Source organism: Oncorhynchus mykiss, chromosome 7, assembly GCF_013265735.2.
Source record: "Oncorhynchus mykiss isolate Arlee chromosome 7, USDA_OmykA_1.1, whole genome shotgun sequence".
Lineage (NCBI taxonomy): Eukaryota > Metazoa > Chordata > Actinopteri > Salmoniformes > Salmonidae > Oncorhynchus > Oncorhynchus mykiss.
This window is the reverse complement of record NC_048571.1, coordinates 78099729-78117949: the sequence shown is the minus strand read 5'-3', so window position 1 is coordinate 78117949 and position 18221 is coordinate 78099729. Positions and strand designations below refer to the sequence as shown.

At 42.1% G+C, this 18221-nt stretch overlaps 1 protein-coding gene across 2 annotated transcripts in view; it reads left to right on the top strand.

The window, feature by feature from the left end:
- necab3 (N-terminal EF-hand calcium binding protein 3) overlaps positions 1-18221 on the top strand; it is a 54962-nt gene that overhangs the window by 12521 nt on the left and 24220 nt on the right. The window contains exons 2-4 of one of the 2 annotated variants that reach the window (XM_036984132.1): positions 2434-2458; positions 11648-11756; positions 15892-15917. In XM_036984132.1, coding sequence (XP_036840027.1) covers positions 2434-2458; positions 11648-11756; positions 15892-15917 — 160 coding nt within the window. The remainder of the gene's footprint in view (positions 1-2433; positions 2459-11647; positions 11757-15891; positions 15918-18221) is intronic. The other variant, XM_036984133.1, reaches the window with a different exon arrangement.

Below are 18221 nucleotides of genomic sequence, written 5' to 3'. Positions count from 1 at the left end.
CCCTCTCCTTAGTCGAGATGCGGATACCTCCCAGCTGCATAGGCTCAGCTCCCGAGCCGGCAGAGGAAGATGGTAGTGATGCGGAGAGGGGGGCAACGGAGAACGCGAGCTCCTTTCCACGAGCTCGGTGACGAAGATCAACCCGTCGCTCAATGCGAATAGCGAGTTCAATCAAGGAATCCACGCTGGAAGGAACCTCCCGGGAGAGAATCTCATCCTTTACCTCTGCGCGGAGACCCTCCAGAAAACGAGCGAGCAAAGCCGGCTCGTTCCAGCCACTGGAGGCAGCAAGAGTGCGAAACTCAATAGAGTAGTCTGTTATGGATCGATTACCTTGACATAGGGAAGACAGGGCCCTGGAAGCCTCCTCCCCAAAAACAGATCGATCAAAAACCCGTATCATCTCCTCCTTAAAGTCCTGATACTGGTTAGTACACTCAGCCCTTGCCTCCCAGATTGCCGTGCCCCACTCACGAGCCCGTCCAGTAAGGAGAGATATGACGTAGGCGACACGAGCAGTGCTCCTGGCGTAAGTGTTGGGCTGGAGAGAAAACACAATATCACACTGGGTGAGGAACGAGCGGCATTCAGTGGGCTCCCCAGAGTAACACGGCGGGTTATTGATTCTGGGCTCCGGAGATTCGAAAGCCCTGGAAGTGGCCGGTGGATCGAGGCGGAGATGGTGAACCTGTTCTGTGAGGTTGGAGACTTGGGTGGCCAGGGTCTCAACGGCATGTCGAGCAGCAGACAATTCCTGCTCGTGTCTGCCTAGCATCGCTCCCTGGATCTCGACGGCTGAGTGGAGAGGATCCGAAGTCGCTGGGTCCATTCTTGGTCGGATTCTTCTGTCAGGTGCGTGAATGAGGACCCAAAAGCGAATTAACAAACAGAGTTTCTTTAATGATGAACACACGTGGGCTCAGATGGACAGGTAGATTCCGACAGGACAAGGTTGCAGCAAACACGATGATAGTCTGGTTCAGGCATGAGACACACAAACAAGAATCCGACAAAGACAGGAGCAGAAACAGAGAGAGATATAGGGACCTAATCAGAGGGAAAAAGGGAACAGGTGGGAAAAGGGGTGAATGAGGTAGTCAGAGAAGACAAGGAACAGCTGGGGGAAAGAGGGACAGAAACGGTAACCTAGTACGACCAGCAGAGGGAGACAGGGTGAAAGGAAAGGACAGAAACAAGACACAACATGACAATACATGACAATTACCATTATATCAACACACTCGTCACTCCCGTTTAAGAACTCTAAATCGCTTTGGCACAGGAAGCATCAAGTCACTTGCCAATAATGTTGCATTAAATGTTTGAAAGGTCTATAATTTTCATCGAAAACAATTAAAGTTAACATGAACCTCAAATGCCTTCAATTGACCAATTTTTATAGGCATACCCAATTTAGGCTCTTTTTTTTATTTTTTATTTTTTTTACAACGTCATATTTTGCTCCAAATCAATAACTTGAAGTAGCATGATATAGGTTAATTAAGTAATTGAAAGAAAAATATGTGATTATTTAGTAGCCCAGTGGTTATAAGCATGGCTATTTGGGCATATCATGTGAAATCAGGCCTCATGTGAAATCATTGTCAAAAGCGCAAGAGAAACTGTTGCATGTACAGATGTCGGATCTTAATTTGAGCCAGTTTGGAAATGTGAATTATTATGTGGATTATAGTTCATGGACATTTTTGTAGGGGTTGACACATTTGACACAAGTCGGAAATGTCAGAGTGGAAATTACAAACGTCAGAAGCCTTTTTAAACCTCAAATACACTACACGTTTTAAATGTCCTGCATTTCAGGAAAGTTCTCCTGCAACAGTGGCGCAGGAACCACTGACTTTAAAAAAATTATCAAGTCACTTGCTGTTAACTCTTAACTGGTTAGGACAGCTCACGGGGTGTTCTAAGTGTCTGTCGACAAGGTGTGACTATTATGCCTAAAATGGCTTCATGCATAGCTTTTATTTCTACCCATAGGAGTAGAATGTCTCTACTCTTAGCACTTGTCTACTCTGAGGCTCTTTGTGGACACAGCCCCTGATGTCTAAGGCCATTAGTCTTCACTTATCCCAAGTGATGGAGAAATCAGTTTGAGGATGAGCAATTGCTTGCCAAATGTAATAGATTGAGTTAGTTTTGATTTGTTCACAAGGTAATCCTATGAGTATGACTAAATGCCCAGACAAGTGGATGTACACCTTTCTCTGTATGCTTGTTTCCTTGTTATGGTACCTCATTCAAAAAGGATTGGAATAGCCTGCCTATGAAATGCTCTATGGGCATAAAAGATGACCAGAGCTCCTGGGAACTGTCTTTTTGATGAATTACCCTGATTTGAAATAGCTTTTAGAGAAAGCCTATTGTGACACTTTGTTAAAAGCTCTACCTAAAATGTTTCCCTTTTAATTTCAGATGTTCCGTCGTGCTGACAAGAATGGTGAGTATACAACAACTCTACTTGTCAAGTGATGATTCATTTTGTCTCATGTGAATTTGTCGTTTTCTCATTCACCCTATTCCATTTCTAAAGTATCGTCCTCACACAGGATACCATTTATGGGGGAATATGCAGTTGTTGTTATGTTTTGTTCAATCAAAGAGCCAAATGACTCGCATGAAGGAAACAAGTGAGCCTCAAGTGAGGCTTTTCTCTCTTCACACTTCAGTGCGTCCCACTTTCCTCGCCCAATTAAAACCCTGGCAAGGAGGAGGAATATTGCTTTGACTGCAGAAAATGTGTCTTGGAAACAATGTAGGCTACAGTAGCTTACTATCAGACATTCTGTTGAGTTGGTACAGAAACCAATCAATTGGAATGGAAGTCTATTCTCATGATGGCATTTGAATAAAGGGTTGGATTTCATATGTAGAGCCAACTTCTCTCCATGATATACTGATTGGTGAACAATTACTGGTAATCCAATCAAAGCTAGTCCAATCACAGCTAATCCATTCATAACACAGGAGGAGTGTTTCCTGGCCAGGTCACATGATCAGGGAAAAAACTTCTGGGCTCTATCTCAATTTGTCTTTCGACAATTCCTCACATCCTATCTCCTAACCTCCTTCTCAGCCATATGGAAAAGAAGGTTCAAGGTCCCCCCCCTCAAACCTTCTTCAATATGTTTTGAAACTTGATCGTTTGGTCTGGGATGCTATTGAATATATTGATGCTGCAGTATTAACTGTAGTATATGGGCAATGAATATTGGTTAAAGGGGCAATCTGGGATTGGTACATACAGTACCAGTCAAAAGTTTGGACAGTCAAAAGGGTTTTTCTTTATTTTTACTATTTTCTGCATTGTAGAATACTAGTGAAGACATCAAAACTATGAAATAACACATGGAATCATCTAGTAACCAAAAAAGTGTTAAACAAATCAAAATATATTTTATATTATACCTTGATGACAGCATTGCCATTTTTGGCATTCTCTCAACCAGCTTTTCCAACTGTCTTGAAGGAGTTCCCACATATGCTGAGCACTTGTTGGATACATTTCCTTCACTCTGTGGTCCAACTCATCCCAAACCATCTCAATTGGGTTGAGGTCGGGTGATTGTGGAGGCCAGGTCATCTGATGCAGCGCTCATCACTCTCCTTATTGGTCAAATAGCCCTTACACAGCCTGGAGGTTGAAAAACAAATGATAGTGGGACTAAGTGCAAACCAGATGGGATGGTGTATCACTGCAGAATGCTGTGGTAGCCATGCTGGTTAAGTTTGCCTTGAATTCTAAATAAATCACTGACAGTGTCACCAGCAAAGCACCCCCACACCATCACACCTCCTCCTCTATGCTTCACTGTGGAAACCACACATGCGGAGATCATCAGCTCACCTACTCTGTGTCTCACAAAGACACTGCGGTTCGAACCAAAAATCTCAAATTTGGACTCATCAGACCAAAAGACAGATTTCCACCAGTCTAATGTCCATTGCTCGTGTTTCTTAGCCCTTGCACATCTCTTCTTCATATTGCTGCCCTTTTGTACTGGTTTCTTTGCAGCAATTTGACCATGAAGGCCTGATTTACGCAGTCTTCTCTGAACAGTTGATGTTGAGATGTGTCTGTTACTTGAACTATGTGAAGCATTTATTTGGGCTGCAATTTCTGAGGCTGGTAACTCTAATGAACGTATCCTCTGCAACAGAGGTAGGTCTTCCTTTCCTGTGGTGGTCCTCATGAGAGCCAGTTTCATTATAGCGCTTGATGGTTTTTGCAACTGCACAAGTTCTTGACATTTTCCAGATTGAGTGGCCTTCATGTCTTAAAGTAATAATGGACTGTTGTTTCTCTTTGCTTATTTGAGCTGTTCTTGCCATAATATGGACTTGGTCTTTTACCAAATAGGGTTATCTTCTGTATACCCCTACCTTGTCACAACACAACTGATTGACTCAAACGCATTAAGAAGGAAAGAAATTCCACTATTTAACTTTTAACAAGGTACACCTGTTAATTGAAATGCATTCCAGGTGACTACCTCATGAAGCTGGTTGAGAGAATGCCAAGAGTGCCAAGCTGTCATCAAGGCAAAGGGTGGCTACTTTGAAGAATCTCAAATATAAAATATATTTTCATTTGTTAGTATGTTTGAGTGCACATTTAGTCCACTGCTTAAATAATTTGTTCGTAACACTTACATTTCACTCAGAATGCCGAATATTCAATCAATTAATAACATTTGTTTTATAACGTCCTTTTTACACCAGCAGTTGTCACAAAGTGCTATACAGAAACCCAGCATAAAACCCAAAAGGGAAAGCAATACAGATGCAGAAGCACAGTGGCTAGGAAATACTCCCTAGAAGGCAGGAACCTAGGAAGAAACCTAGAAAGGAACCAGGCTCGAGGGGTGGCAAGTCCTCTTCTGGCTGTGCAGGGTGGAGATTTCTGTTCGAGTGAGTGTCGTCGAAATGTATCATTATTTCTCACTGTCAGAGGATGGTTGTCTTATGGACTCTGCAACAGTGGCGCTCTCTGCTTGGCCTTGAAGACTTGTCTGTAGGAGTATGCTGAGGTTACACCTAGTCGCTGTTTTAACATTGTGTCTGTTTTAACATTTTAGGATTCGGGTGGGGAAGCTGCTCCTAGATCAGTACGTAGGGGAAACTTCACACCCGAAGCGTTGACTGTATGTCTCTCATAGGTTTTTTTTACATAACACAATCAGCTGTGTCAACTAATAGCTGTCATCCGCCTATTCGATTGATGTCTTTTCGTCAATAAAATTACAACAACACGTCAATCTGGATGTCCTTATGAAGACTTTCCCTCACATCTCCAAGCATAGCAATAATGTAATATAATTAGATATGAGTAAATTGACGAGTAAATTGAATGGTGGGAGGAATGAGTCAGGACAATATTATTTGAAAGCTACTTCTCTGCTATGCCACATGTTCCTGCTCTGCAAAATGACATCTTATTACTTTGGCCAGATTCAACAGTCCACCAGATGCTAACCTCAACTCAATCTCTGTATCTGTTTCTCTCCCCTTCTCTCTCTCGCTCTCTCCCCTTCCTTCCTTCTTCCTCTCTCTCGCTCCATTCTACATTTTCTCTCCCTTTCGCTCCCTCTCTCTTATCCCCCTCTTTCTTTGTCTCTTTCCTCTCTCTTTCCACAGTTGACAGACTTTCAGCGAGGCTTACTGGTACTGTTGTTGTGCACGCTTTGTGGGCATCTGTTGATGTAATCTGACAGGGCAGATTGGAGGGAGGGTGAATGTATGGCCGTTGGAAAGTAGCGAGAGGAGGAGAGTGGCCAGGCTTGATAGGCATCGTTCTGACTAAGATGGAGCTTGAGTCACTCCCTGATTTAGCTGGAGGCTAAAATGACAGGACAGTTAAATCATAGCTTATGTAGGAACAGGATTTTTTTCCTAACCATATTTAGGGCCAGGAGGTTTTCCTAACCGTGGTCAGGTCATCATGTATACTGTAGGTTTCATAAATTGTGCTTAAATTAACAGTGCCCTGCTTGTCAATCAAGCCATGACAGGTGTAATATTATCATCTTACAATGAGTGTTACACAATGTTCCAAAGGCCTTGTGTTAGTTCCTGTATCACTGATATAATTAAATATAATGAAAGTTGAAATGGTGCCAAGTCAGAGTAAGAGAGTATGAACTGCATTATACAGTGAAAGATAAGGCAATGATCTACATATCCAGTCACAAGGGATTGCTGTCTTCTTCTGTCAAGTAAGGTACATTCCTATTGAGGACTTTCATCCCACAACAGGCGACTCAATCGCTTTTCCTTCATTCTGACACATCAGTAATAATGGATGAAATAAGCCGTAGGCATGGCAATAATATGCTCCTCTAGGTCGTCCTGGAACGACCTAGAGGAGCAACACATTTTAGTAAGCCATTTTAACTCAGAACTGTCAGAGAAGTGAACAAGCTCCCAGTAGTCACCATTAGGCTGCCAAAGAGCAAGGCATCAAATCTGGTGGCTTTGACAGCGAAACCTGGGAGGTCTCCAATCCCCTCATCGAAATGAAAGAAGGTCAGAGTCAGATGATGAAGGCACATGCACAGTGGGGCAAAAAAGTATTTAGTCAGCCACCAATTGTGCAAGTTCTCCCACTTAAAAAGATGAGAGAGGCCTGTAATTTTCATCATAGGTACACTTCAACTATGACAGACAAAATGAGAAAAAAAATCCAGAAAATCACATTGTAGGATTTTTTTAATGAATTTATTTGCAAATTATGATGGAAAATAGGTATTTGGTCAATAACAAAAGTTTATCTCAATACTTTGTTATATACCCTTTGTTGGCAATGACAGAGGTCAAACGTTTTCTGTAAGTCTTCACAAGGTTTTCACACACTGTTGCTGGTATTTTGGCCCATTCCTCCATGCAGATCTCCTCTAGAGCAGTGATGTTTTGGGGCTGTTGCTGGGCAACACAGACTTTCAACTCCCTCCAAAGATTTTCTATGGGGTTGAGATCTGGAGACTGGCTAGGCCACTCCAGGACCTTGAAATGTTTCTTACGAAGCCACTCCTTCGTTGCCCGGGCGGTGTGTTTGGGATCATTGTCATGCTGAAAGACCCAGCCACGTTTCATCTTTAATGCCCTTGCTGATGGAAGGAGGTTTTCACTCAAAATCTCACGATACATGGCCCCATTCATTCTTTCCTTTACACGGATCAGTCGTCCTGGTCCCTTTGCAGAAAAACAGCCCCGAAGCATGATGTTTCCACCCCCATGCTTCACAGTAAGTATGATGTTCTTTGGATGCAACTCAGCATTCTTTGTCCTCCAAACACGACGAGTTGAGTTTTTACCAAAAAGTTATATTTTGGTTTCATCTGACCATATGACATTCTCCCAATCTTCTTCTGGATCATCCAAATGCTCTCTAGCAAACTTCAGACGTGCCTGGACATGTACTGGCTTAAGCAGGGGGACACGTCTGGCACTGCAGGATTTGAGTCCCTGGCGGTGTAGTGTGTTACTGATGGTAGGCTTGGTTACTTTGGTCCCAGCTCTCTGCAGGTCATTCACCAGGTCCCCCCGTGTGGTTCTGGGATTTTTGCTCACCGTTCTTGTGATCATTTTGCAGTTCATAGTGGAGTTTGGATTGTGACTGTTTGAGGTTGTGGACAGGTGTCTTTTATACTGATAACAAGTTCAAACAGGTGCCATTAATACAGGTAATGAGTGGAGGACAGAGGAGCCTCTTAACCTTTCTGATCTCCCCATCCCGGATCCGGGATCGTGAATACAGACTCAAGCTCATTACCATAACGCAACGTTAACTATTCATGAAAATCGCAAATGAAATGAAATAAATATGCCATCTCTCAAGCTTAGCCTTTTGTAAACAACAATGTCATCTCAGATTTTCAAAATATGCTTCTCAACCATAGGAAAACAATAATTTGTGTAAAAGTAGCTAGCTAGCGTAGCATTTAGCGTCAGCATTAGCGTTAGCATCCAGCACGCAACATTTCAACAAAAACATAAAAGCCTTCAAATAAAATAATTTACCTTTGAAGAACTTCTGATGTTTTCAATTATGTTTTCAGTTAGATAGCAGATGCTCAGTTTTTCCAAAAAGATTCTTTGTGTATTAGAAATAGCTCCGTTTTGTACATCACATTTGGCTACCAAAAAAACCCGAAAATTCAGTCCTCAAAACGCGAACTTTTTTCCAAATTAACTCCATAATATCGACTGAAAACATGGCAAACGTTGTTTAGAATCAATCCTCAAGGTGTTTTTCACATATCTCTTTAATGATATATCGTTCATGGAAGCATGGTTTCTCCCCTCAATCAAATGGAAAAGTACAAGCAGCTGGCAATTGCGCACCGAATTCCACGCAGGACACCAGGCGGACACTTGGAAAATGTAGTCTCTTATGGTCAATCTTCCAATGATATGCCTACAAATACGTCACAATGCTGCTAACACCTTGGGGGAACGACAGAAAGTGTAGGCTCATTCCTTGCGCAATCACAGCCATATAAGGAGACAATGGAAAACCATTGTCCCAGAAATCTTGCTTGTTTGTAGGTGACCAAATACTTATTTTCCACCATAATTTGTAAATAAATTCATTAAAAATCCTACAATGTGATTTTCTGGATTTTTTTCCCTCATTTTGTCTGTCATAGTTGAAGTGTACCTATGATGAAAATTACAGGCCTCTCTCATCTTTTTAAGTGGGGGAACTTGCACAATTGGTGGCTGACTAAATACTTTTTTGCCCCACTGTATATTATCTACAACAACATGTACGAGAACAAGCTCTCCTAGAACAACATCTCCTAGTACAGCATCTCCTAGAACAACATCTCCTAGAACAATATGTCCTAGAATAACATGTACTGGAACAACATCTCCTAGAACAACATCTATTTGAACAACATCTACTTGAACATCATGTACTGGAACAACATCTCCTAGAACAACATCTACTTGAACAACATCTACTGGAACAACATGTACTGGAACAACATGTACTGGAACAACATGTACTGGAACAACATCTCCTTGAACAACATGTACTGGAACAACATCTCCTAGAATAACATGTACTGGAACAACATCTCCTAGAACAACATCTACTGGAACAACATCTACTTGAACAACATCTACTTGAACAACATCTACTTGAACAACATCTACTGGAACAACATCTACTGGAACAACATCTACTGGAACAACATGTACTGGAACAACATGTACTGGAACAACATGTACTGGAACAACATCTCCTTGAACAACATGTACTGGAACAACATGTACTGGAACAACCTCTCATAGAACATCATGTACTGGAACAACATCTACTAGAACATCATGTACTGGAACAACATCTCCTAGAAAAACATCTACTTGAACAACATCTCCCAGACCATCATGTACTGGAACAACATTCCTAGAACATCATGTACTGGAACAACATCTCCTAGAACATCATGTACTGGAACAACATTTACTAGAACATCATGTACTGGAACAACATGTACTGGAACAACATGTACTGGAACAACATGTACTGGAACAACATGTACTGCAACAACATGTACTGCAACAACATGTACTGCAACAACATGTACTGCAACAACATGTACTGCAACAACATGTACTAGAACAACATCTCCTAGAACAACATCTACTAGAACAACATCTACTAGAACACCATGTACTGGAACTGGAACAACATCTACTGGAACAACATCTACTGGAACAACATCTACTGGAACAACATGTACTGGAACAACATGTACTGGAACAACATCTCCTAGAACAACATGTACTGGAACAACATGTACTGGAACAACATCTCCTAGAACAACATGTACTGCAACAACATTTACTGGAACAACATCTCCTAGAACAACATGTACTAGAACAACATCTCCTAGAACAACATCTACTAGAACACCATGTACTGGAACTGGAACAACATCTACTGGAACAACATGTACTGGAACAACATGTACTGGAACAACATCTCCTAGAACAACATGTACTGGAACAACATGTACTGGAACTGGAACAACATCTACTGGAACAACATGTACTGGAACAACATCTCCTAGAACAACATGTACTGCAACAACATTTACTAGATCATCATGTACTGGAACTGGAACAACATGTACTGGAACAACACTTACTGGAACAACATGTACTAGATTAATTGTGTTTCCTATTATTTGATCCTGTTTTTGAAACCTAGCCACCTGTGGCTGACATTTTGAAAAAAATAACTATAAAAGAGTGCAGACAGACAGCCTCCCATTGTTTTCTAGATCAAGCATCACAATGTTGTACCATATTTCCTGCATATCTACTTCGTATTATAACCCTTAGCCTGTTCTTCTTTCTGCTGATCTGCACAAAGCCACTGACTGCATCAGATAGGACCGCTTTGAACAAAGAACCTTTTCATTGTGTAAAAATGTCCCTCTTCCTATTACCACAACGAAGTTGTAAGCGATGTCTTTGGATCTGTTTGATGCAGCTTGTATAAGTGTATTAGCCGTTTGGTTGGGTCGTCGTTAGCTATTTCAGGTGAAAGGAGGTCGCGGTAAAGGCCTTGCATCATCCTCCCAGCCAGCGCATTACAAATTCAGAACAGCCATGATGAGGTCTGAGACAGATCCTAGCCAAACAGATGGTCCTCAAATTTGCCCTTGAAATGAGGCGAATCAACTGTCTGGAACTTCTGGCATATTGAATTATATTCATTGTTACCTTGTCGTGTGCAATTTGGCCAGATTGGCCTGATTATTTGGGCAGTTTGCTGGAAAGCTGCTCTGACACTTCTTTTTGATTGTTTGGATCATAGACATAGAATGATTCTGACTTCTATGGTTTGGGTATGGTTTGCCCTTTCAAATTTCGATTCACAAATGGCACCCTATTCCCTATATGGTGCACTACTTTTGACCAGAGCTTTATAGGCCCTGGTCAAAAGTAGTGCACTATATAGGGAACCGGGTGCCATTTGGGACATAACCAAAGTGTTATAAATCTGCTGATGACTTCCTTCTGTCCTTCAGCACGCCAGGTCTGGCTAACCGGCTGCTGGCTCCAACGTTTGTCTGTCTAGTTCTCCTGCCAAGCGACAGATTGACACCAGGAACATGTTTGTCACAAATCAGACAACTAAGGGCACTAAGGCAACTAAGGGCACTGAGCTCTTTCTGTGCCTTATGCTAGTGCTTAGTACAAAATGTAACAAACATCAACAACTGCCACTTGTGGTTGTATTCAGCAAAGTCATCGAATGCGTCCCAAATGGCACCCTATTCTCTCTATAGTGCACTACTTTTGACCAGTGCCCATATGACTGGGTGCCATTTGGTACAAAGCATTTGAAGCTATGATGTAGGCCAGTTCTATTTCTTCCAGACCTGGGTTCAAATAGTATTTGTTTTATATCAAATACTTTAAGCTGCTCTTGATTGAGCTTGCATGTATGCAACCAATGGGAACCCAAACCATCTGGCTCTCAAGGCAGGTCCATTAAACAGTCAAGTATTTGAAAGACCGCAAATACTATTTAAACCCTGGTTTGATTTCCTTTTGGCCATGTGTCTCAGTCAAGGATGCACAGTAAACTGTGGTGTTGTCTTTTCAGATGACGGAAAACTGTCGTTTGATGAGTTCAATGCTTATTTTGCCGACGGGATTCTCACCACTGAGGAGTTGCAGGAGCTCTTCTACTCCATAGACGGAAGGCAGAATAAGTATGTTCCCTCTCTGCAACATGCATGGTTTGTAACATGGTTTCTAACATGGTTTGTAACATTGATTAGATTAAAGGAACACATAGCACAGGCACATTTACAATTCCTGAACATGCAGCATCCTTGTATGCTCGACCAAGTGTTTTGCAGAACTAAGCAACAACAGAGTAGATGGTGGATAATCAGAATCAGTACGATATTGTGTAATTTACCATGCATAGACCACATCAGATTTTTTTTATGCTGTGTTATTCTTCACACGGCACTTACAATCCTTTTTTTGCAATAAAAGAAATCCCTCACTTGGTAATGACAACATGTAAAAGACTGTTGAGCATCAGTGTAATATAGCAGCAACAACAGAGACAGTTTTTTAAAGAAAACTGAACCATGAATTACAGTTTCTCCTGGCCTACAGAGTATTTTTAGGGTGAGGAACCACCTAATATCAAGTTATAAATCCTGAACTTCCCCTTTAAAAGCCTTTCTCTCCTGAAGTGGCAAAAGTTTAACGTTTCATTGTTTAAGCCTGTTGACTTGATTGCCTTTGGCAGAATGGAAATGAGGATTCATTGAGCACTTAACAACTTGCTCCCCCAACGTGAACAATTTCACATTATAACATTTAAAGTCCAAGCCCTTGTTATGGAGATTAGCTTGTCCTTCAAAGTCCCTGCAGCTTAGCTGAACAAATAGAGAAACACACACAGAGCACTCCTTGCAAACGCCGCAGGCCAGGATTCTCCCAGACTTCTCTCAAAGTAATGAATACTTCTGAACATTCTGTTCAATTTTGGGATTATGTTAATGCTTATGTTAATGAACACACAGCTGGAATGCCAAGGACATCTTCCTGCCACAGTGAAGATCAGTGTTACTCTTCTAGTGAAAACACATTAGCAGCTACAAGCTAATTCCCTTGAAGTGACAAAGGGCATCGCAGCTTTCAAAAGGGCGGATTTTAGCATCAACAATGATAAATTACAGCGGAAGGTAATAGGTGCAATGCAGGTTGCACATTCCAATTACACAAGTCATTTACCAGGTTTACTTTTGCTCTTAATTTGGCAGTCCAAGACGAGCCAATAAAAGGCTAGCAAATGCCAGCAGGGAAGATGCTTTTATAGGTGCATATATTAGGCTAATACTAATGACAGCATGTTAAGTGGTTGTCTTTTAGGCGGTCATTTCTGCCCAGCCATCCATTTCAGCCTAGAGAATTCTGACTTGAATAGTTCAAATATTGTTCAACAATGTTGGCTCCAATTAACAAGGAAATTGCATTTCCAGAGAGGGGTTCAAATCAAATGGATTTATATAGCCCTTCGTACATCAGCTGACATCTCAAAGTGCTGTACAGAAACCCAGCCTAAAACCCCAAACAGCAAGCAATGCAGGTGTAGAAGCACAGTGGCTAGGAAAAACTCCCTAGAAAGGCCAAAACCTAGGAAGAAACCTAGAGAGGAACCAGGCTATGTGGGGTGGCCAGTCCTCTTCTGGCTGTGCCGGGTGGAGATTATAACAGAACATGGCCAAGATGTTCAAATGTTCATAAATGACCAGCATGGTCCAATAATAATAAGGCAGAACAGTTGAAACTGGAGCAGCAGCACGGCCAGGTGGACTGGGGACAGCAAGGAGTCATCATGTCAGGTAGTCCTGAGGCATGGTCCTAGGGCTCAGGTCCTCCGAGAGAGAGAAAGAAAGAGAGAATTAGAGAGAGCACACTTAAATTCACACAGGACACCGAATAGGACAGGAGAAGTACTCCAGATATAACAAACTGACCCTAGCCCCCCGACACAAACTACTGCAGCATAAATACTGGAGGCTGAGACAGGAGGGGTCAGGAGACACTGTGGCCCCATCCGAGGACACCCCCGGACAGGGCCAAACGGGAAGGATATAACCCCACCCACTTCACACCACTAGAGGGATATCTTCAACCACCAACTTCAACAACCATCTTGAGACAAGGCCGAGTATAGCCCACAAAGATCTCCACCACGGCACAACCCAAGGGGGGGCACCAACCCAGACAGGAATATCACATCAGTGACTCAACCCACTCAAGTGACGCACCCCTACCTAGGGACGGTATGAAAGAGCCCCAGTAAGCCAGTGACTCAGCCCCTGTAATAGGGTTAGAGGCAGAGAATCCCAGTGGAAAGAGGGGAACCGGCCAGGCAGAGACAGCAAGGGCGGTTCGTTGCTCCAGAGCCTTTCCGTTCACCTTCCCACTCCTGGGCCAGACTACACCCAATCATATGACCCACTGAAGAGATGAGTCTTCAGTAAAGACTTAAAGGTTGAGACCGAGTTTGCGTCTCTTACATGGGTAGGCAGACCATTCCATAAAAATGGAGCTCTATAGGAGAAAGCCCTGCCTCCAGCTGTTTGCTTAGAAATTATAGGGACAATTAGGAGGCCTGCGTCTTGTGACCGTAGCGTACGTGTAGGTATGTACGGCAGGACCAAATCAGAGAGATAGGTAGGAGCAAGCCCATGTAATGCTTTGTAGGTTAGCAGTAAAACCTTGAAATCAGCCCTTGCCTTGACAGGAAGCCAGTGTAGGGAGGCTAGCACTGGAGTAATATGATATATTTTTTTGGTTCTAGTCAGGATTCTAGCAGCCGTATTTAGCACTAACTGAAGTTTATTTAGTGCTTTATCCGGGTAGCCGGAAAGTAGAGCATTGCAGTAGTCTAACCTAGAAGTGACAAAAGCATGGATTAATTTTTCATCATTTTTGGACAGAAAGTTTCTGATTTTTGCAATCTTACGTAGATGGAAAAAAGCTGTCCTTGAAATGGTCTTGCTATGTTCTTCAAAAGAGAGATCAGGGTCCAGAGTAACGCCGAGGTCCTTCACAGTTTTATTTGAGACGACTGTACAACCATTAAGATTAATTGTCAGATTCAACAGAAGATCTCTTTGTTTCTTGGGACCTAGAACAAGCATCTCTGTTTTGTCCGAGTTTAAAAGTAGAAAGTTTGCAGCCATCCACTTCCTATGTCTGACTATGTCTGAAACACATGCTTCTAGCGAGGGCAATTTTGGGGCTTCATCATGTTTCATTGAAATGTACAGCTGTGTGTCATCCGCATAGCAGTGAAAGTTAACATTATGTTTTCGAATGACATCCCCAAGAGGTAAAATATATAGTGAAAACAATAGTGGTCCTAAAACGGAACCTTGAGGAACACCGAAATGTACAGTTGATTTGTCAGAGGACAAACCATTCACAGAGACAGACTGATATCTTTCCGACAGATAAGATCTACACCAGGCCGTTTAGACCAATTTGGGTTTCCAATCTCTCCAAAAGAATGTGCTGATCGATGGTGTCAAAAGCAGCACTAAGGTCTAGGAGCACTAAGGTCTAGGAGCACTAAGGCCTAGGAGCACGAGGACAGATGTAGAGCCTGGGTCTGATGCCATTAAAAGGTCATCTCCCACCTTCACAAGTGCAGTCTCAGTGCTATGATGGGGTCTAAAACCAGACTGAAGCGTTTCGTATACATTTTTTGTCTTCAGGAAGGCAGTGAATTGCTGCCTAATTGCTGCCTAAATATTTTGAGAGGAATGGAAGATTCCTAGGCCGATAGTTTTTTATATTTTCTGGGTCAAGGTTTGGCTTTTTCAAGAGAGGCTTTATTACTGCCACTTTTAGTGAGTTTGATACACATTCGGTGGATAGAGAGACGTTTATTATGTTCAACATAGGAGGGCCAAGCACAGGAAGCAGCTCTTTCAGTAGTTTAGTTGGATTAGGGTCCAGTATGCAGCTTGAAGGATTAGAGGCCATGATTATTTTCATCATTGTCAAGAGATATAGTAATAATAGAGAGAGTTCACATTTCTTTAATCAAAGCCTGTAGGCTTCAATCAGACACTATGAGAGAAAAAGTGTGAGGTGAGTTAATCGTACTCCTAGGATGAACAAGGATTCTGTTTTTCCAAGATGATTAGGAAGAAAGCATTGTAATTGGCACATTTTATCTAACTTTTATTGAGCTTATTAATTCCTGAAAGTTTTACAGTACATGGGGTTTATGGCACCCGACGTGCTTCAATGACTTAAATGATTCAATTAACTCTCTTTCCCCTCTTTTTCTTTTCTGCTACATTGTAGCAACCTAGACACCGACAAGCTTTCAGGTGAGTGTTGGGCCTACTGTCTGTGTTAATGTGGCCTATCCTTTCTTCACATTAACCCTGCAATCTCCCCAACGTACTTCCAGTTAAGCATTGGTCTCACCTGTGGAGCTTTTGTGCTCAACCATGCTATGTCAGTATCTTATTGTTGTGATAGGCTGTCAAACATTAGCATAATCTTCCTCGTTATTGTCATCACATCACCATTCCCATCTACATCATCCGCATCATCGCCGATCATCATCTGTTATTATCAGTCTGGGTATAAACTGTAACCTGACAGACATCTAGATCTCCAGCTTATGGAGGTGAGTGGCAGATGGTCTGGAAAGCCAAGGAATAGTACAAAGACATGTAAACACTCACTTCCGAGAATAAATCTGCTGCATCATTTATTGAATGGCAAAAGCGTCAGTCGTGCAGCAGCTTGACGTCAGGGGGAAGTTAACTATCTCTCATCACTGTAAGTGCCTTCGCTGCGTCATCTTGGAGTTAGTCCAATGGACATCGGTCAATGTCTGCTTCATAGGTGAAGGAAATCCAGGACACTCTTTGATTGGTGAAAGTTAAAATGTCCTGATTCATTTGACATTACCATGGTCAAGTATGACTACAGTTGGCATTATCATGGTCAAGTATGACTACAGTTGGCATTACCATGGTCAAGTATGACTACAGTTGGCATTATCATGGTCAAGTATGACTACAGTTGGCATTACCATGGTCAAGTATGACTACAGTTGGCATTATCATGGTCAAGTATGACTACAGTTGACATTACCATGGTCACGTATGACTACAGTTGCATTACTATGGTCAAGTATGACTACAGTTGACATTATCATGGTCAAGTATGACTACAGTTGACATTACCATGGTCAAGTGTGATTACAGTTGACATTACCATGGTCAAGTGTGACTACAGTTGACATTACCATTGTCAAGTATAACTACAGTTGACATTACCATTGTCAAGTGTGACTACAGTTGACATTACCATGGGCAAGTGTGACTACAGTTGACATTACCATGGGCAAGTGTGACTACAGTTGACATTATCATGGGCAAGTATGACTACAGTTGACATTACCATGGTCAAGTATGACTACAGTCGGCATTATCATGGTCAAGTATGACTACAGTTGACATTATCATGGCCAAGTATGACTACAGTTGACATTATCATGGTCAAGTATGACTACAGTTGACATTATCATGGTCAAGTATGACTACAGTTGGCACACTGACACACTTCATTAAGCGTTTTGGCTTAAAGGTCGACTTTGGGCAAAAAATAAACTGCATGACTGATCAGTGTACCATAATACCAGGTCATTTAATGCTTAAAAACGAATTGTATGAATAAGATATTTGGCTACAGAGGTGAAAGGTCGTCAACACATTTTTTATTTAACTAGGCAAGTCGGTTGAGAACAAATTCTTATTTACAATGATGGCCTCCTCCGGCCAAACCCGGACGACACTGGGACATTTGTGCGCCGCCCTATGGGACTCCCAATAAAGGCCGGATGTGATACAGGGTCTGTAGTGACGCCTCTAGCACTGAGATGCAGTGCTTTAGACCACTGCACCACCTGGGAGCCCAATGTTTTAATGTCACATACACAAGTACAGTGAAATGTCTTTCTTGCAAATTCAAATCCCAACAATGCAATAATCAATAACAATGTATTACTAGAAAAAAAACACGAGAAATGTGAAGATGTATTAAGAACACAATAACTAAGTAAGCATACTATATACAGGGTCAGTTCCAATACTATATTAACAATGTGCAGGGATACTGAAGTGATGGAGGTAGATATGTATTGAATAAGGGGACTAGGCATCAGGATATAAGATGAACACATACGCTGAGCTTGTATGTGAGTGGGTGTTTGTAGTCAGTATAAATGTATGTGCATGTTATGTGTGAGTGAGTAAATTATGGAGTATGAGTGTGTAGGGACCTGTGAGTATGTAGGGACCTGTGTGTGTGTGCATAGAGACAAAAATGAAAATGTCAATGAGGATATAAGATTGATTCAGGTAGTCCGTGTAGCTATTTTGTTAGCTCTTTATCAGTGTTATTGCTTGGGGATTGAAGCTGTTCAAGAGCCTGTTGGTGCCAGACTTGATGCTCCTGTACCGCTTGCCTTGCGGAAGCAGAGGGAATAGTCTGACTTGAGTGGTTAAGTCTAATGATTTTCCAGGCCTTCCTACCACACCACCTGATATAGATGTCCTGGATGGCAGGGAGCTCGGCCCCAGTAATGTACTGGTCTGTCCCCGCCACACTCTCTAGCA